This window comes from Phascolarctos cinereus, unplaced genomic scaffold (genome assembly GCF_003287225.1).
Source record: "Phascolarctos cinereus isolate Bilbo 61053 unplaced genomic scaffold, phaCin_HiC Scaffold_5;HRSCAF=322, whole genome shotgun sequence".
Classification (NCBI taxonomy): domain Eukaryota; kingdom Metazoa; phylum Chordata; class Mammalia; order Diprotodontia; family Phascolarctidae; genus Phascolarctos; species Phascolarctos cinereus.
Window position 1 is genome coordinate 243,240,143 of NW_027555958.1, and position 24,596 is coordinate 243,264,738.

Genomic DNA, 24,596 nt, shown 5'->3' on the forward strand with positions numbered 1-24,596 from the left:
GAGTGAAAGAGAGGATTCTCTTTAGTCTCTTCACTTTCTTCAAGTCTCTTCCATCTCTTTGGACTTTGGATGCCTTTGGCCTTCAGTTTTTAGATAGAAGATGGAAGATGTCAACCCTGCCTCAAGTTGCTTAAGGGAAAATAAGACTCTGGGAAGAAGTCAACATGAGAAGAGCTGGCAGCCTCTATCATGCTCTCTATCCCCAGCCTGATACACTAGATTTTGTCGAATTCCCCCCTGGGTGAAATCTGGAGATCTCGATATCTCTCTCTCTCTCTCTCTGTCTCCCCCCCCCCCCGTTGAGCCAACTTATCTCACTCCCAATAGGAGAGCTCCTTCACTCCGTGCTGTCTGGTATATGTTCTCTAACGTATACTTTCTCTGCTTTCTGTTTTGCTTTCATCTTGGATAAATGGATTTCTTTGCTTAAAAAACGTATCTTGACTGGCTAAAATATTGAGTTGAATATATAACGTGGCATTTAATAACACTAAATGTAAAGTCTTATACCTTGAGTTCAAAAAATCAACATTACAATTACAAATTGAGGGAGGCATGGAAGATCACTGTAGCCCCAGGAACTCACACCTTGTAAGTATCCTCTGACACTGGGGTGCTTCCCTGTAATTGAATGGCTCCTTCCTCCATTTTAAGAGGCACCCAAGCCAGCCATGTCTTCATTTCCTGCCAAGCTCCTTTCCTCTGAATTTCTCCCTCATTCCCCAGAAACATCTTCATCCTAGAAGATCACTTCAGCCATGGAACTCATACTTTAGGAGAATCTTCTGCCCCTGGCAACTCTTCCTCTAGTTGAGCAGCTTCTTCCAGAACCTCCATTTAAGAAGGGTTACCAGGCCAGTCATCTTTTCATTTAAGGAACCTGCTTCTGGAAGATATAGAGATCTGGTCCTTCTGTGCACATCCTGGGTTGGTCTGGTTGGGAGCAACCTCTTTCCATTGGCTCCATAGCTGAAACTGTGTCATTAAAACTACCTCAGAAGCAGCCAGGGGGTGCAGTGTGTAGGGCACTGGCCCTGAAGTCAGGAGGACTTGAGTTCAAATCCGGCTTCATACACAAAACACTCACTAGCTGTGCGACTCTGGGCAAGTCTCTTAACCCCAATTGCCTCACAAAACCAAAAACAAACCACCTGACTGAACAAAGCCTGCCTCTTTCTTGCATTTGCATCTAAGGGTGAATGACATTCATTCGCAGCAGGTAACACCACAAAATAAGTGGGGAAAGCCACTTCTCTTCCCCTTTACCCAGGCCATGTTGCCCTAAGAAACAGGCTTGAAGTTTTTATATTGTTTCCTTTGTCTTTTTCAATTCTAGGTGCAGGGGAGCAGAGTCTCCAACCTGGGAGTTTGAGCCAGGATTCTAGGCTGGATGTTGAAGCCTGGTGGGACTTGGGGCTTGAACTTGATAGGACTAGTGCTAGGTAGGAACTGGGATAACTCCTCCTGTCCCCTGAGGTACAGGGGAGGGGAGATTATTCCCTAAATATTGGAGGGACCTGTTTGTATGTTTGGTCTTGCTATATTTTTAGAGTAAATATTCCTCTTAAAAGCTAATCTGATGTTAAATGGTTAAACAAAATTGTGGTGCTAATCACTGACCCCTAAAATAAAGGGGGAACGCAATTGGTGGGGGGTGGGGCTTAAACTGATAGCAGGAAAGCAGATACTTCCCCAAACCCCTCAAGAGACTAGAGAAATAGGGAGGAGTCAACTGGCTAAGAGATGTAGCAGATCTGGCTCTCAGAGATAAACCCTGTTATTGTTGTCTAACATCGAAAACCCTGTACAACCTGGGTCCAATCTATCTATCTTTCCAGTTTCATTGTACATTATTCCTCTTACTCACTCCACTCTGGTATTCAGCCAAACTTGCCTTTTCTCTATTCTGTACCCACATCTTTGCAACTGTCTCCATGTCTTTGAATCAGTGGTTTCCCATGGCTGCAATGTGCTCCTTCTTCACCTTCCTCTTAGAATCCCCCTGTTCTTTCAAGACAGCTCATGCACGCTCTTGAGAAACATGTAGCTTTTCTGACACTCCAACCCCACCCTGCTGCCATTACTAAGTACCCTCCCTCCCAAACTACCTTGTATTTTAACTACTTTTATTTATGCTGTTTATATTTATACTGTATATACTTAAATATGTTGTCTCTCCAGCAGTTAGATTGTAAGCTCCTTGAAAGTATGGATTGTTTCATTCTTCATACTTGTATCCCCAGTATCTAGCATAAGGAATGACCATAATACCTATTGATTGACAGAATTTAGAAAAAGTGGGAAGACTAGTTTGAAGTGATAGAGTGAAATATGCAGAACCCAGAGAACAAGATATACCATGACTACAACTATGTAAATGGAAAAAAAAAAATCCAATCTATAAAAGAAATTGGAACACTGAAGGATTGTAACAAACACTCTTGGCTCTAGAAAATATTTGATAAAATAATGACCAACCGTAACTCTAGAACTCATGATGAAATATGTTATCCACCTCCAGATAGAAAGAGGTGATGGACTCAGAATGCAGATTGATGTACATACACATACATGTATATGCATGTCTACACATATATGTTATAAGAGTATATGTATACATATACATATAAATACACATATATGTATATATATTTATGACATGGCTAATGCATGAATTTGTTTTGTTTGGGTATACATATTTGTAACATTTTTATTTTTCTTGCTTTCTCAATGGATGGGGCAGAGAAAGAGGGAGGTAGGAGAGAGAGAATTCAGAACTGAAAATAAAATAAAATTGAATTAAAAAAAGAAAAGAATATTTGATAAAAGCACATCTCCCTCCTAGTGGAAAGGTCCTGGAGTAATATAGTGTCATATATGATAATCTGGTGGTCAAAGTTGCTATCTCACTTGGATTTGTTTCATGGTTTTTCCAAGAAAGTTAATGCAATCTTAGGCTTCATTAAGAGGTACCCAGGACCCAAAAGGTGTCCTAGATACTATATATTCTGTACTGATTGGACCACATCTGAAGTATTGCGTTCAGCTCTGGATGCCACATTTCAAGAGTTGATGTCGATAAGCTAAAGAACACCTTGAGGAAGACAACTAAGATAGTGAAGAACATTGAATTCCTACCATGTGAATATAGGTTGAGGATATGAAGGTTTGACTACTTGAGTTTGACATCAGAGGTGTCAAACTCTGGCCAGTTAACCTGTAAAACTCCCTAGTGGGGCCCAAACCAGACTAAAGTGTAATTGTGAAGTGTTTAATAATATAAATAAAAATGCAACAAAAATAATGTAATTTGGGGCAGCTAGGTGGATAGAGCACTGGACTTGGAATCAGGAAGACTCCTCTTTCTGAGTTCAAATCCAGCCTCACACACTTACCAGCTGTGTGACCCTGGACAGGGGGCCATCTCCAGTCATCCTGATCTATATCTTGCCAATGGACTCACATGGCTCCAAAGGAGAGAGTGAGCTGGTGACTTTGTACAAGCCTCCCTCACTTAAATCCAATTCACTTGCAAGTCATGACATCACCTTCCTGATGTCATGGTCCTCTTCAAGAAGAAGGACAAGTCATTTAATCTTGTTTGACTCAATTTCCTCATCTGTAAAATGAGCTGGAGAAGAAAATGACAGACCACTCCAGGATCTTTGCAACAAAAACCACAAACAGGATCATGAAGAGTCTGAAATAATTCAACAACAACAACAACAACATTTTAATTTGTGGTTTTCTAAGTCAATATGTGGCACACAGGGATTAGCTCCTATTTGAGGCTGACACCACTGCTGCACATGGTTAGCCTGAAAAAGGAAGTAAACAACTTTTATTAAGCTCCTATTATATGCCAGGCACTATGCTAAGTAAGCAATTTACAAAATATTATCTGATTTGATCCTCACAACAATTCTGGGAGGCAAGTACTATTATTATCCCCAATTTACAGATGAGGAAACTGAAGTAAACAGAAGCTAAGTGACTTGCCCAGGGTCACACAGCTAGCAAATGTCAGGGGCCAGGCTTGAACTTGTCTTCTTTATTCTAGGCGTAGCTATCCACTGGGCCACTGAGAGAACACATTTCTTTTTTCTTCTTTGCAGAGGTAGTGGTGGACTATGGAAGTGGACTTTTGTATATGACTCTTTACTCATTGTATAATTAATGATTGTGTATATAAAATGCAATACATCAGACCTGCTTGATGTGTTGGTTCATTTTGCTAAACTGCTTTTTTCCTCCCTCTCCTGTTTTCTTTTTCGACCTTTCTTATACAGAATGTCTTTCTGGGTAATGGAAAGATATGCAAAAAGGTGATATTAAAACAAAATATATCAATAAAACATTAAAAAACCTTTAGATCAAAAACAACGGCCGGTGTCATTGCAATAATTGCAGACAAAAACCAGAAAGCAACATACATCCTGTTACAATCAAGCTATTAATTTTACTTCACTTTTTGTGTGTGGAAAAGTAGGTACTATATGGAAGAAATTGTTGGAAGTGACTACATCAAAATGAAACATATGAGTTTTAAAGGAAACAATAAAATTCATGTGTTACCTGGGAGGGATTCCTACATTATTTTGTCCTGGCTTACAAGTTGAGCAAATGTTGAACTCCGCATTTCATCTCTCATCTCCATACTTCTTTCCATGTTCTCCGTGACTAGAACGGATTCTCTGTGTATCTTCAATTCTCTAGCTGCATTCAAAGCTCATCTCAGATGCCACTTACTATAAGACACTATTTCAGAAGTCCCCTGGGGAATTGTTTTACTTTTGTCTTGTCACTGACTCTGAGCTTGTAACACTCTGGACATGACTCACTTCTTTCTGGACCTCAGGTCTCCTCCTGACTCTCTCCAATAAAGGAATAGGTTCAACTATGTGGCTTTTAAGGTTCCTTCTAGCTTAGGTGATCTGTTCTATAACTATTACATAGTGTGTTCCTAAAGTCTTAGTTCAGTTCTAAGATATTAAAGCTTAAAACTACACTAAGATTTTGGAACACCTTGTATGCAAACACCTGTTTGTATCTAGATACATAGTGTATGTAATATACGTATAATAGTTATAGGTACCTCCAACATTCCTTTCAGCAGTTCCTTTGCACCTTCTACTCTACTTAGACTTCTACTCTATTAGTTCTATTTGACTGGAAACTCCCTGAAAGCAGGAGCTGCATCTTTTGTAAAGAAGGCAGTACTGAAATATGAGTTATTGTGAAGAGTAGCAGTGGTATGTTGTGATGGTAAGCATATTTGGAGTCAAAAGACCTGGGTTCCAGTCCAGGCTCTACCATTACTAGCTTGACCATGGGCAAGATATTCTCTGAATCCAAGTTTCTTCATCTGTAAAATAATGTTAATTGCCCTTGCCTTGCTGGGTCATAGGGCTCATCAAATGACATAACGGCTTTAATGCAGCGGAATGAGTGCTGGACTTGAGTCAGAGAACCTAAGTTCAAGTCCTGTCTTTTTTATCATTTACATATGTGAATTGAAGCAAGTCACCTGTGTGGGTCTGTTTCCTCATCCATAAAATGAGAGTGCTGGACAAAGGTCTTTTCCAGCTCTAAAGCTTTGATATAATAAAAAAAATACATTTAAAATGAATTTGTATAAATATAAGCTATTATTTTCATTCTTTGCCTTGCCCTCTCTCCTTCCTGGGTGTAGCAGATGGAAAGAGCTAATTAGTCTGCGGCTCTTCCTGGACCTGCTCCCAAGTCCTTCCTAAGCCTATGGGGAATGGGTAAGGGTGTCTCTCCGAATCCCAAAGGGCTTGGTCTATGGATTTGGGAATCCTAGGATCTCCTGGATCCCCAAAGGACAGATTAAGGGACGAATAGACCTTGGGAGCTGCTACAGCCCGGGGGGATTTAGGTTAGCCATCAGGAAGTACTAGGGGTGGGGGTGGGGAATGATTCGGTGGGGTTCCCTCTCTTTCCCCAGGGCTTCTGAGCCACTATGATTTCTAGGGGTGCATGCGGGGGATCATAGAAACAGCAGGGGAAGGTCGCCGTAGCTTCTCCATTTTCTTTGCCACCCTCAAAGGATGCTGGGAAAATAGGTTTCTCTTCTCCCTCTTCCCTTTCTTCCTCCCTCCCTCCTTGACCCTCCCCTAACCCTCCCCGGCTCTGCAGCCCTCTGCTGCCCCCTGACGCCTCGCTCTGGCCCCTACGGCTCCCGGCCGCGCCCTCCGCTTCCGTCCTCCCTGAGCAAATTGGTCCCGCCCCCTCCCTCTCTTCTTTGTAATTGGCGGCTCGGGGACTCCGCCCATCCTGCCATTTGGGGCTGACCGAGCTTTTTACCTCTCCGGCCCCGCCCACCACCTCCCCTCCGGATTGGCTGCTCTCTGGCTCCTGGGCCCCGCCCGTTTTCCCGGGCCCCTAGCGTCACTCGCTGCTCTGGCCGCTTCCGGGGTGGGGGGCGGGGGGGTCCTTGCTTGCAGCCTTGCGGAGGCCGCGTAAGCTGGGGCCGCAGCCACGGGAGGTAAGGCCGTTTGGCAGTGCCCGGGGGGCTGCAGAGTGCGGGCACGGCGTCCGTGCCCCAGAGTGCAGAGGCCTAGCTGGCAAGAGGCAGCTGTCCCCCCCGCCCCTCCCAGGAACTCCCCAGGAACACCGCACCCCGTTTTGCTCCTACCCGGGCCCTGGAGAATCCGGAGGCGCTTGGGTTGCGGGAGGTGGGGGAAGCTGAGCAGGTGCTCTTTGAGGGAAGTGGCTCTGGGGCAAAGGATGCCCGGGGGTTCCCCAGGACCAAGCTGGGCGTGTGCACGAGCTGGGGAGGCGGGAATGTGTGGGCTGGGCCTGATAAATATGGGGGGCCAGTCCCAGACACCTTGACCAGCGGAGACTCGTTGGGGTGGGGTGGGTTGCTTCTTGGAGTGGCCCTGGGAGCCTGACTGCTTGGGTCCGAGTTGCCCCCATCCCAGTGTGATGTCACTTGGTCCCGGCATCCTCAGGATCTTCAGAACTTGGGGCAGGGTCAGGTTGATGCTGCCCACCCCCAAGTCCCTCCCCTCACTGCCCAGGTCTCCCAACCTCGTGCCAAACGAAGGGTGCTACTGGCCCTCCGGAGATGATGGGAAGGACTTGGAGGTGTCACCAGATGGTGACATCATCCCTTCTCTGCTCTGTGCCCGCCCCAAATTTCAGTCCCTGCTCTTGTGCATTTTGGGGATTGGAAAGGTTGAGGCTATGGAGCCTCTTCCTGGCCTTGCCCAGACCTGAGTCTGGGGATGGGCATAGGGCATTGTAAAACTGGAAGGGATCTTTTGAAACCATGTTTAAAGAGTGAGGGGATAGGGATGAAGGGTGTGTCACATCTTGCCTACCCTCCTTGGGATGGAGGGTGGGTGGGGCCCGCTAGGTCTGCCCTGAGTTAGTTATTGGTGCACTTCTTGGAAATGGAGCCTCTGGGTGTGGTCACATATCCTCTAGAGCCCAGTCTGGCCTTGGTCCCAGAGGGTAGAGAATGGAAAGGGTGCATAGTCAGGTGGGTTACAACACCTCTTGTGAGTTAGGACTTCCCCTCTCTCTGCTGGGACTGATTCCAACCCAGCACTTTAGTATAGAACCTGCCACACAGTAGGTGCTTAATAAATATCTGTTGCCTTGAATTAAGAGTCTGAAGTGGGTGATGAAACAAAGATGAAATATTTTAAGAAGTGGAAAGGACCTTAGACATCAATGAGTCCAACTTTTTCATTTAAAAGATAAGAACACAGGCCCGAGGAAAGGAGGTTATGACTTGCTTGAGGCCACAGGGAGGGGATTTGAACCCAGGTGTAGTACCTTTCGTTGGTGGATCACAGGTGTCTGACAATATGAATTGTATCTGAAATGAGGAGAGACACCTGGGTTTGAATGTCTTGCCACTTACTAGCTTTGTGGCCCTCGGGCAAGTCACTCCTCTTTCTGGGCCTCAGTTTCCTTTTTTTAAAAAGGGAAATTTTGCTATTTGCCCTTATTTTAAAATCCTACCTTTCCGCCTTCCTGCCTCTTAGTGCTGTTGTGAGAAATGTACTTTGTAAACCTGAAAGCCCTATAGAAATGAGTTAATATTATTATTGTTCTTGTACAGTGTCCTGAGGCCTCAGGTAGGGGAAGGGCAAGGTCCAGGTCAGCCTCCTGGAGGGGTTCGAGGTTTGAATCCCACCCTGAGTGAAATGGAGAACTTTTGTGCTCCTGACCCCAGGGACCCAAGTGGAGGTGTCCCTCCCGAAGTGCCCCATGCTGACGGCTCTTCCCTGCTGTTCCTGCCTCTGCCCTGGCTACTGGTGTGATGAGTAACACTACAGCACCGAGTGCCCCCAGGGCTACCAGTGACTCCATGGTGGGCTATGTGCTTGGCCCCTTCTTCCTCATCACCCTAGTGGGGGTGGTGGTGGCTGTGGTAAGGAGAGAAGCCCTACCTTTATCCCTCCCTGCACCTCCCTTTACCCCAAAGGCTCTTCCATAGGGTGGTGGAAGGATCTCATGGTTGGGGACGGAAGTTGGTGGCGGGCAGAGGAGAGATTCTTTTTCTACCTAGTGCCCCTCTACTCCCACTCAGTGTGCTTTTTCTTTATTGCAGATGATGTACATCCAGAAGAAGAAAAGGTAAGTGCTGGTCTAGGTGAAGGGAAGGCAGCAGCTCTTTCCAGTGGAATGGGAGAGAAGCAGGGGAGGTGATTCTACTTCGGACTAGGGACCTCCCCAGTTGGGCAGCTAGGTGGCGCACTGGACACAATACTGGAAATGGGGCCAGCAGGACTGGTGTTCAGATGATGCCTTAGGCAGTTAATGGCGGTGTGGCACTAGGCCACACTTAGCTGCTCTGTGCCTCAGTTTCCCCATCTGTCAGCACACCTACCTCATAGGGTTATTGTAAAGATCAGATGTATGAAGTGTTTTGCAAACCTTAAATTGCTGGCCTGGGGTGAAAGTATATTTTACGTCATAGGTTCTCAATGTCTGTTTTGGTGCATAAAGCCACTTGGTCTGAGGAATGGGAAGAGGGAAATTAGGAGACCCCCCTTCCTTTCTGGGGTGAACAGGCTCCATTACCATCTGCTAGTTTCCCAGCCAGTAGACAGTATATTGCAGCTTTTCAGTATGTTTTGAGGCCTGAGGAATGGGAAGAGGGAAATTGGGGGACCCCCTTCCTTCCCAGGGTGGACAGGCTCCGGCACCATCTACTGCCCATGTACAGCTATGACCCAGCAGAAGAGTTGCATGAAGCTGAGCAGGAATTGCTATGTGAGGTGGGGGATCCCAAGGTGAGTGATTCAACCCTTCCAGGCCAATTTGGTTGGGATTCTGAACATCTTTGAATAGGGATCATTTTGGTCATCTGGATATCCTGGGCTGGTGAAAGGAGGTGGAACCAGGGTTAATACTTCCCTGATGGGTTGGGGAGGTTGGTTCACACCTACCCACTTGCCATGCTAGGACTTGGGATTCAGGGTTGTACAAGGTGGGGAGAGGACTTTTCAGGCTATCTTTTCCCCCCTTACAGGTGGTCCATGGCTGGCACAGTAGTTACCAGCACAAACGGATGCCCCTTTTGGATGTGAAGACATAAACTAAGGAAGCAGGCCCCCACCAAGCCCTGACCCCACTGGAAGGGACACCTTTTTACCTGTTACAGGAGTCCAGAATTGCTCATTTTTGTTATCTCCCACTGAAGAGCCTCCCTCACCCCACAAATAGGACACACAGTAATCATTCTTTATTGACCTGCTGGCTGGGACAGCTGTCCTTTTCTAGACCCTAGGCAGGGGCTAGAACCCCATCTGTCTTGCTTTTTTCATCTGGGTACTTGCCCCAAGCATCTTTTGGCAAATCCTAAAGGTGGAGAGGAGGGGACAGGAATTACCCCGACTTATGTTGTATTCCTCCCCCTCCCGAGATGTCCAGCATGCTCAACTTTGCCCTTGCTACTGTCAGGTGCTGGGTTGTGGTTTCCTAGGGAGGGCTTTGTTTATATTATACAGTGTACATAGATTTTGTAAATAAAATGTTTTGTGGACGGGAGTGTAACCAAGATAGCTCTGGCTAAGGAGAGAGCACTTCTACTCCCCTCCTGACGTGTTCTTTGCTAGTGATGTGAAAGCCCCAAATAAACAGTCCTCTTTTTGGGACCTGGAGCCAGCTGTAAAACTGGCCCAAGAACATATAGAAGTATGCTGTTTAAGCCCCTACACACTATCAGTTAAGGATGTTGCTCTCCTTTCCCTCAGAAATCAAATTTTTCATTCAGCCTTGGGACATATGGCTGTGTCTGTATATCCCCTCTAATGAGACTGTTTGTCCAGAAAAAAAAGGAATTAATTTTTATTCAAGTAACTGCAAATAGGAAACCAGAGTGGGGGGCCTCACAACAGTCTGGGACCACCCCTTCTCCCACTTCGGCTGGGCCTCCTTCCCTTAACCCTCCCAACTTGAAGATTACCAAAGGAGGGACTGATAGAAGTGGGGTTCGGCAGCTCCCCTGGGGCCCACCTCCCCAAACAATGTCACTTTTTAGTAAACTAGGCCTGGCGTCCACCATCTCCCCAAGCCCTCCTTTGTGATGATTTGGGGAGGATGAGCAGGGTCGAGATAGAAGAGGAGTAGAGGGCAGGTGAACGTGACAACCAACAAAACTGCGTGGCTGAGTCTGGAAGCCACAGAATGTAAGAACAAAACCATTTAAAAAAAGAAAACCAACAAAATGTGTTCAGAGGTAGATTGTGACCGGAGGGAAGATGTGACCAGCTCCTAGGGGGAAGGGGATGGCATTCTGAAAGGAGGGATTAGGGGGGGCTGGGAGGAAAAATCCTTGCAAAACATGCATTCCAAAGGCAAAAATCAAGGGCCAAGGAAGGCTAGCCCAGGATTGGGGGAATTTAATAGGATTGTCAAGTCCCCCCCTTCTCCCTAGATCTCCTGAGCAGCAAGGAAACAGATGAATCAGACCCTCTCCCTTCCCCTTAGCTACTTCTCAATTAGTGCCTGACACCCTAGGCTCCAGCCCAGCCCCATTCCAGTTTGATACTCAGGAAATGCCAGTGTGTGGAGGGGGAAAGGGGTGGGTATTGGACCACCCCCCCTTCTACTACCAGCGAAAAGTCGGCTCCCATCTCCACCCTTGGGACCAATCTTGACTGAGTAGAAGGTAGAAAGAAGGGGTGGTGGGGTACAGAATATCCCCAAACAGAAGTCAACTGAAGCAGAGTTCTTAGGATCAAGATATTCACACATCTGTCCTTCTCTCTCAAACCCTTTTGAGTTGGAGTGGGGGAAGGGGGAGATGGGAAAACAGAACCCTGGTCCCATTCCAAGAGGGGCAGAGACAAAGAAACAGGTGTTGGCAGCCAAGTTAAAAGGTTAGCTCTGTCCGGGAAAGGAGAAATACAAAAGAAATCCCAATCCTGGGAAAGGATGGGTGTGTCTATGGATGGGTGGATGGATGGATGTGGGAGATGGGGGGAGGGAGGCTCAACCACCTGCTGTCTGCTCCACCCCACCCAGCACAATCCCATATGGGGTGGCCTGGGTCGGTGTGAATACGTCCAATGTGTGAATGGGGAGGCATTTTTCCCAGGTAGAGCTATCATTTCTCTGACCAGTAAAACCAGGAAGGACAGATTGAGGGAAAGGAAAGGTGGGGGAAGAAAAATGGGGGCTTAAAGATCAACATTTTTCTGTCTAGTCCCAGAACGAAAGGGCCGCTGCTGTTGTCATCGTCATCAAGGGGAATGAGGTAGCGAGATATAAGCAGACTTGGTCACTGCTCCTCCTCTGAAGACTCCTGGGAGATCCCTTCTTCCTCTTCTTTCTCCTGCACAGAAGGGAAGCTACTAGTTGTAGAAGGATGAGAGGGGGTTGTCTGTGTGGGAAGGGCAGAGGGAGACCAAGCCCCCACAGAAACCCACATACACCAGCTAGCTCCCCCTCCCTGTCTCCACTTCCTCCTCGGGAAGGGCCCACCCCCAGCCCCAGAACCCACAGGGCGGGACACATCAGGAAGGGGGGGCCCAGACTACCACCCCCCCAACACACACACACACACACGCACGCACGCCCAGTCTCCCCCCACATACAAGTGCTCTAGGGTTGGGATGACTCAGGGCTGAGTGTGTGGGTGACTCAGCACTCTTGCTGCCCGGTTTCATTCATAAAATGAGGAGGAATTTAAAGGGAAAACAGAGCTCCCTCCACTTGCTTCCTCCCCTCCCCAAGCCCTGCTGGCTCCCACAGCAGCCTGGCTGTCTTTCCCCCACCCCCCAAAGCATTCTTTCCTCTCCACTACAGTGGGGGAGGGGAATTCAAAAGGGGGGGGGAAGGAAGTAACTGGCCTAAGCTCAGAGCAAGTCTCCTCCTTGGCGAGAGAATGCTAGGAAAAGCAAGCGCAAAAGGAGACAGAGGGCAGGGGGAACCCATGCCCTTGGTGGGCAGTCGTGGCAGAGCAGGAATAGATGAGGTGAGTGAGCCACCAGGACAGCTCTACCCTTTGTTCCCTATCTCTCCGGGCCCCGGGAGTCCTGCCCCTGGTCTCTCCAGGGGACCCTGGCCGGCCCAGAAAGTCCCCACAGGGTCTAAACAAGATCCCCAGAGTACTCGAGAGCAGGAGCTGGCCGAGAGCTGACCTTGGTGGAGGAAAGGGAAGTGAGTTCTGGAGCACACTCACAGGGTGGGAATTCGGGGACACCGCATGGACCCAGGGCGGCCCCCATGCCAGGCAGAGACTCCAAAACAAGTTGCTTCCTGTTACTCACTCCTGGAGGTCTGCCAGATGCTGTTTCTCTTCTTCCACCCCCCACCCCAGGGGAGGGGGACTGGTTTGGCTGAAGACAGAAAGCCACTGGTAGTAGCACAGGGTAGAGGGGGTGAGTGAGAGGAGGAGGAGGGGAAGGAAAACGGTTACCGTACACCGCTGCTTATGAGACTAATACCTGGCTTCAGGCTAACCACCACCTTGCAGTTCATCAGGAGCCTACCCTGGGCAGCTTCTCCTCACCAAGAGGTCCCCAACTTTGACACCAGTAACCACGGTACCCCTGTTACTGCTTCCCCAATTCTATTGGTCTAGAGTAGGTAGTCCTTGGAGGGGGAATTGGGATTTTTAGTGGATGAAATTTCCTTGGGAGGAATATAGGAAGAGTAGGAAAAAAGAGAAAAGAAAGACTGGAAGGAGGAAGGAGACACTGTGTTCAGGGCACTGATACTTGAGATTTCTAGCAGCATCCTTCTCCCTTCCTCCAGGCTTTTTCCTTGACCAAGCCAGATCCCAGAAGTAGAAGCCAGTGCCCAGTCTACCCCAGAGCGCAGTCTCCCCTCTCATGCTCTCACACGAGCACCTCTTGTACTTACCAGCTTTTTGGGTCTACCTCTTGGTTTCCTCCCTGGTGCAGTGGTAGTTTTCTAGAGGGGAACAGACCCGGAATTAAATAGGTTTAAAAAAGGAAGCAAAGGCTCTCATTTTCTCCCACAGGTGTGGTGCACTGATCCCATCTCTACAGGACAACCCAGAACTCTTGACATCTGTCCCAGGCTAGGTGTGATTTACCCTCCAACACTAGACCTTCTATACACACACACACACCCTACTACACCACATATCCACACCCCCTCACTCCTTTTTCCTCCCACCAGAGACCTGAGCCTCTTCCACCCATGACTCAAGAGGATATGAGTCGAGCCCTCAAAATAAATAAATAAATAAATAACTAAGGCAAAAACAGCTTCTCAAAGAAGCCATCATATGTTGGCCCTTTCTCTAGCTGTCCCTCCTCTTCCTTCACCACCCCCTCAATAACAGAATTTCCTGGGGGATGAATGGAACACACCTCCTCCCCTTCCCCCCTATACCCCAGATGAATCATTTCCCATTCTCCCCAAGGCCAGGAGAATCAGAAGGGGACCAAAGCCCCTCTGGCCAACACCAATTTCTTTCCTCTCCAACCCTAAGCAATAAATCATTTTTGCTTTTTAAAACTTTTATAAAAGATTTTATAAAGCACTAGGCTATAGCAGATCCTCTTTAAAATGTTTTTCATTCTTTAGACCACAAATACCCCTGTGAGATAAAAACACAAGTATTCTTTGATTTCTCATTTTGCAAACGAGGAAACCAAGGCACACGTGCAACAAAGTCACACAGCAAGTAACAGAGCTGGGAGCCTCAAGTCTTCTGGCTGGAAATTCAGTGTCCTTTCTCACTACTAATAGCGTATGTTTATATAGCTCTCACTGTGCAGCCAGACACAGCGCTAGGCTCTTTACAATTATCGTCATTTGATCCTACAACCACCTTAGGAGAGAGGGAGGTGGTATTAGTTATCACCATTTTACAAAAAAGGAAACTGAGGTCAGAGAATAAGTGACCTGCTCTGGGTCACGCTTGAACTCAAGTCTTCTTGACTCACGGCCCCCAGCTCTATTCTCTGAGCCACTCCCAAACCTGCCACTGTATCCTCACCCCCAAAACAGGTTGCTATGCTTGGTTGATGCTGAGGACACAACACACCCCCAATCTCCCAAGCCCACCAGACATCTATGGGAAGGATCAGTCATATGAAGACACATCCAAGAGCCATCCTTTCCACAGATCTTTTCATACACAGAGCGCTGCCTATATATACATACATCTATACATCTGCATAAACCTTGCCTGTCTATGTATACACATACACACACTTTGCCTCCAGCAGCTCTCCTCCTACCTCCAATAAGTCATCACTGGGTCTTAATATGTTTTCCAAATTCTGCTGAGGAAAACCCCTCAACTTTCTCCTAATCTCTGCCCCCTGAGACCAAAATGGCTGCCTGAATGGAGGAAACCTTTTCTCCTCCACACCCCCAGGAACTCACCCGGCCTTTGGCAGCCCCCTTGTTCTTACTCCCCTTCGGTCTGCCTCGAGGTCTCTTGGGAGTTGGTGCCTCACTGGGTTCCTTCTGGAGGGAAGACAAGATGGGGCAGGGAGAAGGAAATAGTGGGAGGCCGAAACAGAGGGGATGAGGCAGGCGTCTCTCACCCATCAAATAAATGATTGCGTCACGTGAGCCTCTTGAAAGTCACAAATTTCTTTCCTTACAAGAACTGCAGTTAGGTAGAGAGTTACTGAACCCATTTTACTGATAAAGTGGGATGGATTTGACTAAAGTCACCCAACTACTACTCACTCTTCCCTTTGCATCACGAAGAATGGGAAGCAAATTCCAAGCATGGTTATTACCCCTTGACCCTATAAGGTCCAAGGTCTTTGAAGGGCAATTATGACAACTTTCTAGGCCTCCGATCCATTAGCTATACATTGGGATACCATTCTTCCTCAGTGCTTTTTCTTAGGGCAAAAAGACCATTTAAAAAAACCCTCCAGACCTGCTCTCTGCCTGGGGCCTAGGTTCCCTTCTTTCTGATTCCATTCTATTGCCCCCCCGCCCCCTGTACACATACTCCAGCTGTTCCCTCACACCTTTCCCTATCAGTCCCCGGTGGGGAAAAGAGTGATAAAGGTAAAAAGGTAGGGAAGGATAAATTTAACTTGGGGGCAGGGGAGGGGGGGAGAGCCAGAAGGAAAAGTTACTTCCACCACTGGGGCTCTGCCAAACTACCTCCCCCCGGAAAGAAAGCGAAGCCTAAGACCCCACCCTGGAGGCCCCTACCTTTGCTGTTGAAATTTTCATAAGCCAAAGAGAAATAAAAAACTCATGAATGATGCATGGACAATGAGGGAAAGGCGTCCCAGCTATGGTTTCTTCAGTCACCTGGGCTGTTTATAGCTACGGTCCAAGTAATTCAACACCCATTCCTCTGCCCTAAAGCAGCCAGTCACAAGAAGGAAGGTGACCACCGGGATAGTCTGCTTTGGAGGGGAGTGGCAGATAGAAAGGATGCTCAAGGGGGAAGGGGAGCAAAGAGTGGCCTATCTCCCCAATCAGGGCAGACCACGCAAGTCAGCCTCCCAGGGATGGGGAACACTGAGCTGACCCTTTCTTCCCTTCTGCCCCCACACAAATCTTTTCTCTCATCTAGCAACTATCCCTTGAAAGATTTCACATCCATCACTCATCCAATGACCCTGGGAAACAGTGAGCAAGGATTGTGGACGATGGGCCTGTATCTCCATTTTACTGATGGGTTCCAAAGGTTCCTTGGGTATACCCAAAATCAAGCAAAGTCTTCCCAGCTCCAGATTAGGAACAGAGAGGGTAGCAGAAGTTTCCTCACCTGAGGCCCTCTTTACTTCCTTCATAATCCATCCCACAAAGGGGTTTCAGTGTTTAAGTTTACCAGCAGATGCTTAAAGGGCTTGGACATCATCCACCAGATTATAGCTGCAAGACTCGCCACTCAGTCGATTCAGCACATTCTGGTAACAGCTAGCATTTATTAATATAGCACCTACTATGTGTCAAGTGCTTTACAGATATCTCATTTGGTCCTCATAACAACCCTGAAACATATGTGCTATTATTTACATTTTACAAATGAAGACACTGAGGCAAACAGAGATTAAGAGACTTGCCCAGGGTCACACAGCTAGTAAATGTTTGAGGCCCCCGCATCACACCTATCAGATTGGCCAACGTGACAAAACAGGAAAATGATAAATGTTGGAGAAGGTGTGGGAAAATTGAAACACTAATGAATTGTTGGTGGAGTTGTGAAATGATCCAACCATTCTGGGGAGCAATTTGGAACTGTGCCCAAAGGGCTATAAACATGTGCACACCCTTTGATCCAGCAATAGCACTTCCAGGGCTGTATCTCAAAGAGATCATAAAAAGGGGGAAAGGACCCACACTTACAAAAAATATTTATAGCAACTCTTTCCGTGGTGGCAAAAGAATGGGAAATTGAGGGGATGCCATCGAATGGGGAATGGCTGAACCAGTTAGTTGTGGGATACGAATGTAATGAAATACTATGGTATTATAAGAAATGATGAGCAGGCAGACTTCAGAAAAACTTGGAAAGACTTGTATGGACTGATGCTGAGTGAAGTGAGCAGAACCAGGAGAATGTTGTACACAGTAAGTAGGCACACTGTGTAATGACTAACTCTGATAGACTTAGCTCTTTTTAGCAATGCAAGGATCTAAGACATCTCCAAAGGCCTTGTGATGGAAAATGCTATCCACATCCAGAGAAAGAACTATGGAGTCAGAATGCAGATCAAAGCATACTGTTTGCTCTTTTTATCTCTTCTGTTTTGTTGCCTCTTTTTATGGTTCTTCCTATTGGTTCTAATTCTTCTTTACAACATGACTAATGTGAAAATATGTTTAACAGGAATATATATAGAAAGCCTATAGCAGATTGAGCACTGTCTTGGGGAGGGAGGTGGGAAGGGAAGAGAAAAAATTGGGGCAGCTAGGTGGCGCAGTGGATAGAGCACCCGCCCTGAAGTCAAGAGGACCTGAGTTCAAATCTGACCTCAGACCAAACACTTGATACTTACTAGCTGTATGACCCTGGGCAAGTCGCTTAATCTGACTGCCTCACTTAAAAAAAAAAAAACAACCTCAAAATCTTATGGAAGTGATTGTTGATAAATCAAAAGAAGAAATTTTAAAATAAAATACCTAGGTCAATAAAACTTACGTAATATTTTACATTAAGTATTTTAATAAATCAACAATATAAAAAAAATGAATGTTAAAAAAAAAGTTCTGAGGCCAGATGTAAACTCAGGTCTTCCCGACTCTAGGCTTAGCACTCTATCCACTGTAACACCTTGCTGCCATGGCTTCTCTCCCTGTCACCTCCAAACCTAACCATCCCAGTGGTCACCCTCCTTCCTTCTGGCTGAGGTGGGCCAGAAAGAGGCTTGTGGGCAAAGGGGAATGACTGGGTATTGCATTACTTGGCCTGTAGCTACAAGCCACCTGGGATCCATCCCAAGGACAAACGCTCACTCGTTCCCTGCTTGGTGAAAGTTCCCCACTGCCCCCAACACATCATACTGATGCTTACAGGGTTCTCATCACTTACTTATCTTCTTTCCCCGAAGGATTATAACAGAGCAACAGAAAATGTTTTCTCTCCTCTCCCCACACAAAGGGTAGGGCTGGGGGAGTTGTGGCAGAGAGGGAGAATACTGATACTATGTTCCAACCCTTCATTGTTACAAATGGGAAAAAGAAGGCCTGCAGCGTCAGTGATTTGCTTGGGGTTACACAGCTAGCAAAGGGTCTATGGGAGCAGAAACCTGGTCTGCTGGTAGCGTACTTCCACACTCTCCTGGCTGATACAATCCTGTGTGTTAAGTTTAGCTCAAGGATGGAAGCTAGGATACCCCACCTCCTCAGTACTGTGTTCTTTCCCTTCCCCAAGAAGATGACCAAAGACACCAGATGGGAGGGAGGAGAAGATAAAGTCTATCTCCCTACTGGCCTTCCTTCCTTCCCCTGCTCCAATTTTCCTGGTATTTCAAATTTACTTCCCACAGTTATCCAGAAGGTTAAAATGAAGCACCACTAGGTACTCATTCTCAGGCCCAACAGAAAATTGTTAACCTAAGTCTTCATAGTCATATAATAAGATTTATACATTGCAGGATTTAGTGACTATTTTACAGGTGGGGTTCCAAGAGGGGCAATCACTTTTCAAACGCTGAAAACTAATTAAGTAGGAAGGCTAGATTCGAATCTGGTCCCCTGATTCCCAACCCAGTGATCTTTGTATTAACAGAGGGGTGAAATAAAAGCATTTGACCTATTGCCTTCTGCCCTTATTTGAACACCCCTAGAACTCAAGAAGTGGTGGGGGGTTGGGGTAAAGGACAGGACAGGTTGGGGGTTGCTGATGCTTTCAGACATGCACTTACCGGGGGTTGTTTCCGGGGTCGGCCCCGCCCTCTCTTCTCAGACCCGTCTTTCTCCTGTTTAGAGGCTAGAGGCTGGCTGGACTTCGAACTAGATTCACTCATCCTCCTCCTTCTCTAATGAGAGTTGATAAAGGGTAGGGGGATGGTGTTCTGAGTAGGGGAGAGAATCATTAAAAAAAAAAAATTAAAAATTCTTTTTGTAGCCACCTGCCACCATTCTCTTGTTCCTCCCTCCCCGAAGCACCAAGACATTCCCACTCTCCCTCCCTCTGTCCTAAGGATGGAATTCCCTGGCTCCAACCCAAGCTGATTCCTCCCCTCCTCCCCCAGCAGCGTCTGCTATCCGAGCTGTGGTGGGGGCCAGACAGGATGGAGTTAATCTGTGTCTTATCTCCCCAGCTCAAAAAGGCTCTTTGTCCTAACCCCAGCTTCTGCCACCCCCACAGGGCCCAGGGCAGAAGTGGAGGCACAGACCGCCTACCAACTTGGCTTTTCCAGGTAGGGACCCACCCAGATGCCCTAGCCCAGGAGCAAAGTTTGGGAGAGGAGGGAAGGTAGCTGAGAGCACAGACTGTGCTTAGCACCACAAACATCACTTAGGACCCTCCCTTCCTCTGCCAAACCTGTTTCACAGAAAAGAAACTGAGGCACTAAATAAAGGAGATACCACCATGAGGATGGGGCATATTTGTAGAGAACACAGGACTTACCACTATGCCTTATGTGACCTCAGGGAAGCTACCTAATTTCCCTGGCCTCAGTTTCCACATCTGTTAAATAAGGGGGCTGGTATCTATGATCCTGGGTTCCAGTCTAGCTTCAGCCACTGAACATTTGAGTATTCAGGGCCAGCTAGGTCACACATATAGACAAAGCTCAGGGCCTACAATCAAGACGACCCAAGTTTGAATCCAGCCTCAGAGACATACCTACCACTTGTGCGACCCTGGGCAAGTCACTTAACCTGTTTGTCTGTTTCCTCAAGTGTAAAAGGGCAATAATAACAGCACCTATCTGGCAGGTTTATTGTCAGGATCAAAAGAGATAATATTTGTAAAGCTCTCAGCCTAGCAGTTGCTATATAAATGTTTATTCTTTTCCCCTCCCAACTCAAGAGACTGAAAGATCTATGCTTCCTCCTTTTCGGTTTCCTTCACCCTCCCATCCCTTCCCTACCTTGCTATCTCCAAAAGAAGATCAAAGGTCCAAACATACCTTTTGTGTACCCAGGAGGGAATAGTTGGAGACTTAAAACTCCCAGAAAGTTCTAGAAACCCGGTTCTAGGTAATCCAGTCTATCCCATTTGCCTACCTGCCAGATCATTCTTTTAAAGCATCCTCTTAACTTTTCTCAAAGTTAAGAGAACTGAGTCACCTTCAGTCAGAAAAGTCTTCCAAACATTAAACCTGAGATTTTTCTTGCTGCAAAAAGGTGAAGCATTTCACAACCAGACAGCGAGAGGAGCACTGTACTGTACGAGGGAGGCCCAACCAGAAGCTCGCTCACCTAATGATAAATCACTTCCATTCCAAGCCTCAGGCCCTATCTGTAAACCGGGGATAACAGCCTACTACTAACCACCTCACAGGGTTGCTGTGAAGCCTATAAGGGAGGGAGACAGGAGCCCAGCCTTCGATTTCACTGGCACAGGTAACCCCTAGATGAGGAAATTCCTTCCACTAATGCAGATCTTAGAGAATTGCTGAGGGTGTTAAGAAGCTGAGGTAAAGTGACTTGTTTAGGGTCACAAAGCCAGTATTTGTCAGATGTAAGGCATGAACTAGTCTTCCTGACTCAGAGATGAGCCATCTACTAGTTTACTTCACCATCTCCCCTATTCCTTAATGTAATCCTAGAACAGGGGTAGGGAACCTGCATAGCTCTCTAGATCCTCAAGTGTGGCCCTCTGACTGAATTCAAATTTCTTAGAACAAATTCCCTTAATAAAAGGATTTGTTCTGTAAAACTTGGACTCGGGCAAAAGGCTTCACCCAAGGACTTAGAAGTCCACATGTGGCCTCGAGGCCGAAGGTTGCCCACCCTTGTACTTGGAACCTTGAAGAGAGGAAGCATGGTTCCTATGAGAGATTGGAATCTCTCCTTCCCAGATTAAAATATGAATTCCATGGGTATCACCCCATTCTAAGTTATTATTATTATTATTCCCAAGTTACAGATGGGAAGAGCAAGGTTAAAATGACCATTGATCACAGTCATAGTAAGGCACTCCAGTCTCTTGAGAGAGTAGAACCTTGGAGTTTGGACTCCCTGATCTTTTGTCTGTCCAGGATTAATCTTTCAGGAAAGGCTCAGATTCACTTGCTCCAAATTCCACACATTTTTCCCCTGAACACCCAACCCATCACTTCAATGGGAATCAGTTTTCCTTCATCTACAAAATGGGGATAAATAAAAACTTGCAAATGCTTATTCCTGGAGCATCACATCGAGAATCAAATAAGATGACTGAAGGGGGGGAAATAAGAGAAACAGACTTAAAGCTGAAAGGGATATTGGTCTGTATATGAGAAACAGAGAGTTTAATGGCTTGACCAAAGTCATACAGGTGAATGACAAGAGGCAGGATCTGAATCCAGGTTTGTCCTTAACAAGCCCTCCTCCTACTGGACCACATGTTCTTTAATTCTATATGCCAGTAACCTAAAGAAACTACAAGTCTTGAAACTTTAATTTTTTTGTTGTGTTTTTAAGTAGTTTTTTAAAAATAGTTTTTCCAGTACATACTCATATGTACGCAGATTTTAAAACAAAACATGTTTTGTAAACAAATCTCAATGGATTCTGAAGCCCCCTCATCCTTTTGCCCTGGGGAAATTCTCTCTACAGCAGGTCTCTGCCCTATTGGTAATTATCCTATTTTATAACATTTCAGATTTTGAGATACTTTTAAACAAGGTTGTTTGGTGATTTATCCTGCTTTGTAATTAGACAGTGATTAGAATCTTATATTACACCACAGGTTTCCGTTAAAAACTAAACAAAATTAATCAGCTAAATGAGAGCCCAACTCATATGAAATCTGGACCATCTGCCCTGTCCCTCCCCCAAGTTCCCAGCCAGGAACTGCAATTCACTCAGTCATCCTTTCAAGTCAACTCTGAGCACAAACACCTGCTTGTTCTGGGATAGGAGGTTTGGGGGTGGGGGGGTGAGGTAAGGGATGGGGAACCCAGCCCTAAGTATCTTCCTGCTTAGTCATACCTGAAAAACCTTTGAGACCCATTCTCTAATACCCACCTCAGTTGCTCCTTCTAAACTCAGACAAAGCTGTGTGTTTCTACTTCCTGGGAGAACGGAGAATCAAATTAAAATGAATGGCCTAACTAAAAGGAGATCCAATTTTTTGACGAGATAAATTAAGTCGTTCCACCTAGAAGTCTCGGACGACTTTGGAGCCCTTTGGAATGGACCTTCCCTATAAAGCCTATCTAACTCCTGCACTTTTACTAATGGGGAAACGAAGGTCCAGGTTGGGTGAGAGGTGGGAAGGGAAAGAGTGGCTTGCTGAAAGCCACAGATGTGATTTCCCTTCACTTCCCTTTCACTGGTGGAATCACACTACCTGGGTGGGAGACTTACACACCTCTCCTCCCCAAGGAAGCTGAGCTTGTGCAGAAACCAGGCCATCCACAACCCGGCAGGCAGGCCAGGCGGGCCAGCCTCCAAAGCTTTTGGGGGAACCTCATTCGCAGCCTTCTGTTTCCCACTGAGTTAGTGACTACGGAGCACTTCCCCACCCCCCAATGCCTACCAGCCAGCCTCTCTACACCCCACTCTAGCAGGGGGTTCCCGTCCCTTTAGGGGTGAAAGGGGAAACAATGGCTGAGTGTCGGGGGCGAGTGCCCCTTCACACCACCACCCCCAATAAAACATGGGGTGCCAAAAGGACTAGTTCCAACAGGGCCCAACAAAGCTGAGAAACCTGTTTGTGGGGGCGGGAAGGCTGGCCTGGCCGAGCCTGGGGTGAGAAGAGCAGCAAGCCGCCGGCTCTAGTCTCCAGGAGGGGTGGGGCTGGCTCGGCTTAAGCCCCATTTACCCAAAAGGAGCCCCGCCTCCTGGGGGGAGGGTCGCAAACTGGGGGTAGGGGCACCCACTCCTCCTCCTCTTCCTCCTTCACTACCTTGACTTTCCTTTCCTTCAGCTCCCGTGGGGGGATGGGCACGAACCCGACGCACGTGCCCACTCTCTCCCCCTCCCAGCCCCAGCTTCTCCCTCGTGCCCTTGCAACCCAAGCACCTCCCCCCCGCACCTCCAGCACCAGGTCCGGGTGGGCTCCGATCCTCTGCAAAGAGCAGCCCATACCCTTATTATTATAAAGCCTCCATGCAGAGAGGGCGGTGAAAGCTGGGAGTGGGGGAGGCCAAAAGAACCAAACCCGGCGTCTCTCTTTCCCGGGGGGCTACCTGCGGGCGCGCGAGTCCCCTCCCCCCCCAAACCTCACACGCCAATCCCCGGGTTTCCGCCTCTGAGACCGGGGAGGGGGCTGCTAAGAGGAACCCCCCGTTCGAATACGGTCCCCCCCACCTCGGCGGCCGCTCGCGCAGCCCGGGAGCCTGGGAATAAAGCCGGCAGCGCGCGCGCTTCCCGCCCCCCTCCCCTTCACGCGCGGCGGCGGCGGCGGCGCCCCCCGCCCCCCTTCCTTCCCTTCCCCTCCCCTCCATCGGCGGCCTCCCCGAAGCCGCAGGCACTCACCGGCAGCGGGCCGGCTTGGGTGCGTAGCTCCGGGTTGCGGGGGAGCAACGCGGACTGCGAGCGAATGACCTCGCTAAGCTTCCCTGCTCGGGCTCCTCGCCGCCGCCGCCGCCGCCGCCGCTTGTTGCAAATGCGGATCTGAAACCGAGAGAGAGGAGAGAAGCGCTCAGAGACCGCCGGCCGCGTGCTCCGCCGCCCAGGCCCCCGCGGGGTATTTATGTGTCACATTCGGGGGGGGGCAGTGCAGAAGGGGTGGGGGGAGGGAAAGGGGGGGACAAATAAATATAAATTTTTTAAAAATCAAGGCAAGAAGCAGGAAGCCGGGGCCGGCCCGTGCATTCCCCCCCCACAAATAAATAGAAATTATTTAAAGGGTGGTGGGTGGGGAGAAGGAAAGGGGGGGAGAAGGAGGGAAAAAAAAAGGTAGAAAACCGCCCGAGCAGCAGCCGCGAACTCACGCCCTCTTGGAGTGGCGCCAGCTCCAGAAATAGCCCCGGCTCACACTCCCAATTAGAGAAGCGCAGCCCCGGCTCAGGAGAGCTTAAAAAGAGAGACCGGGGGCAAGCGGGGGGGGGGGCAGTGTGGGGGGGGGCGGCCCGGGGGCTGGCCCGCGCGGAGGCTGTGTCACCGCAGGGGGAGGGGCCATGCAAATGAGCTGGGGGATTTAAAAAGGCGGCCTCGGGCTATCGTGCTAGGTGGGCGCGGATGGGGGTGGGGTGAGAGGGGTGGGTAAGTGTGGGCCTGAGGGATCAGGTTTCGGGAGAGGGGGGCCGGTTCGGGGCATGGCGGGTTTCTTAGTACCTGTCTCCACGTGGTCCTGGGGTTGGGGGCTGAAGGCGCGTGGTCGAGTGTGGGGTCTGGAGGTGGAAGTGCGTTACTACGCACTGTTCGAAGAAGCCCTGGGGTTGTGGTTCTTGGGGAGGGACGCACATGCCCGATTGGATAGTCTCTTTCCTTTTCCCCTCCCCCTTTTCCCCTCCCCCTCCCAGTTTCCTTTGGTGAAACTAGGGGTCTCTTTTCTTGTTTGTTAGGGGCAGTTGTGAGCTGGAGAGGCCGGGGTGGTGTAG

The 24,596-nt window shown here is 48.1% G+C and overlaps 2 protein-coding genes across 7 annotated transcripts; one reads left to right on the forward strand and one right to left on the reverse strand.

Moving 5' to 3' along the window:
- Window positions 1-6,399: 6,399 nt before the first annotated feature.
- Window positions 6,400-10,027, forward strand: SMIM29 (small integral membrane protein 29). Of its 4 annotated transcripts, XM_078155416.1 has the most exons (6): window positions 6,412-6,508; window positions 8,099-8,114; window positions 8,213-8,410; window positions 8,591-8,616; window positions 9,170-9,275; window positions 9,515-10,027. In XM_078155416.1, exons 3-6 carry the CDS (start codon window positions 8,300-8,302, stop codon window positions 9,578-9,580), a joined length of 309 nt encoding a protein of 102 aa, XP_078011542.1. In that variant the 5' UTR covers window positions 6,412-6,508; window positions 8,099-8,114; window positions 8,213-8,299; the 3' UTR covers window positions 9,581-10,027. The 4 variants fall into 4 exon arrangements, with proteins under 4 accessions (XP_020855158.1, XP_020855159.1, XP_020855160.1 ...); XM_020999499.2 differs by lacking the exon at window positions 8,099-8,114 and having other exon boundaries at window positions 6,400-6,508; XM_020999500.2 differs by lacking the exon at window positions 8,099-8,114 and having other exon boundaries at window positions 6,400-6,508; window positions 9,209-9,275.
- Window positions 10,028-10,316: 289 nt separating this feature from the next.
- Window positions 10,317-24,476, reverse strand: HMGA1 (high mobility group AT-hook 1). 3 transcript variants are annotated; one of them, XM_078155417.1, is made up of 7 exons: window positions 24,331-24,476; window positions 23,530-23,667; window positions 22,075-22,121; window positions 18,816-18,965; window positions 14,854-14,937; window positions 13,354-13,404; window positions 10,317-11,821 (listed from the first exon to the last, which is right to left on the reverse strand). In XM_078155417.1, exons 4-7 carry the CDS (start codon window positions 18,915-18,917, stop codon window positions 11,768-11,770), a joined length of 291 nt encoding a protein of 96 aa, XP_078011543.1. In that variant the 5' UTR covers window positions 18,918-18,965; window positions 22,075-22,121; window positions 23,530-23,667; window positions 24,331-24,476; the 3' UTR covers window positions 10,317-11,767. The 3 variants fall into 3 exon arrangements, with proteins under 3 accessions (XP_078011543.1, XP_020855161.1, XP_020855162.1); XM_020999502.2 differs by lacking the exon at window positions 22,075-22,121 and having other exon boundaries at window positions 24,331-24,474; XM_020999503.2 differs by lacking the exons at window positions 22,075-22,121; window positions 24,331-24,476 and adding an exon at window positions 23,988-24,092.
- Between the last annotated feature and the right edge of the window lie 120 nt (window positions 24,477-24,596).

Coding starts and splice junctions, on each gene's coding strand:
- HMGA1 (XM_078155417.1), bottom strand. CDS start 18,917: ATGAGTGAATCTAGTTCGAAGTCCAGCCAGCCTCTAGCCTCTAAACAG. Junction 14,938..18,815: donor GACCCCGGAAACAACCCCCG/GTAAGTGCATGT, acceptor TCTTCCCTCCAG/AAGGAACCCAGTGAGGCACC. Junction 11,822..13,353: donor GAGGTAGACCCAAAAAGCTG/GTAAGTACAAGA, acceptor CCTTCTGTGCAG/GAGAAAGAAGAGGAAGAAGG.
- SMIM29 (XM_020999499.2), top strand. CDS start 8,300: ATGAGTAACACTACAGCACCGAGTGCCCCCAGGGCTACCAGTGACTCC. Junction 8,411..8,590: donor TGGGGGTGGTGGTGGCTGTG/GTAAGGAGAGAA, acceptor TCTTTATTGCAG/ATGATGTACATCCAGAAGAA. Junction 9,276..9,514: donor GTGAGGTGGGGGATCCCAAG/GTGAGTGATTCA, acceptor CCCCCCTTACAG/GTGGTCCATGGCTGGCACAG.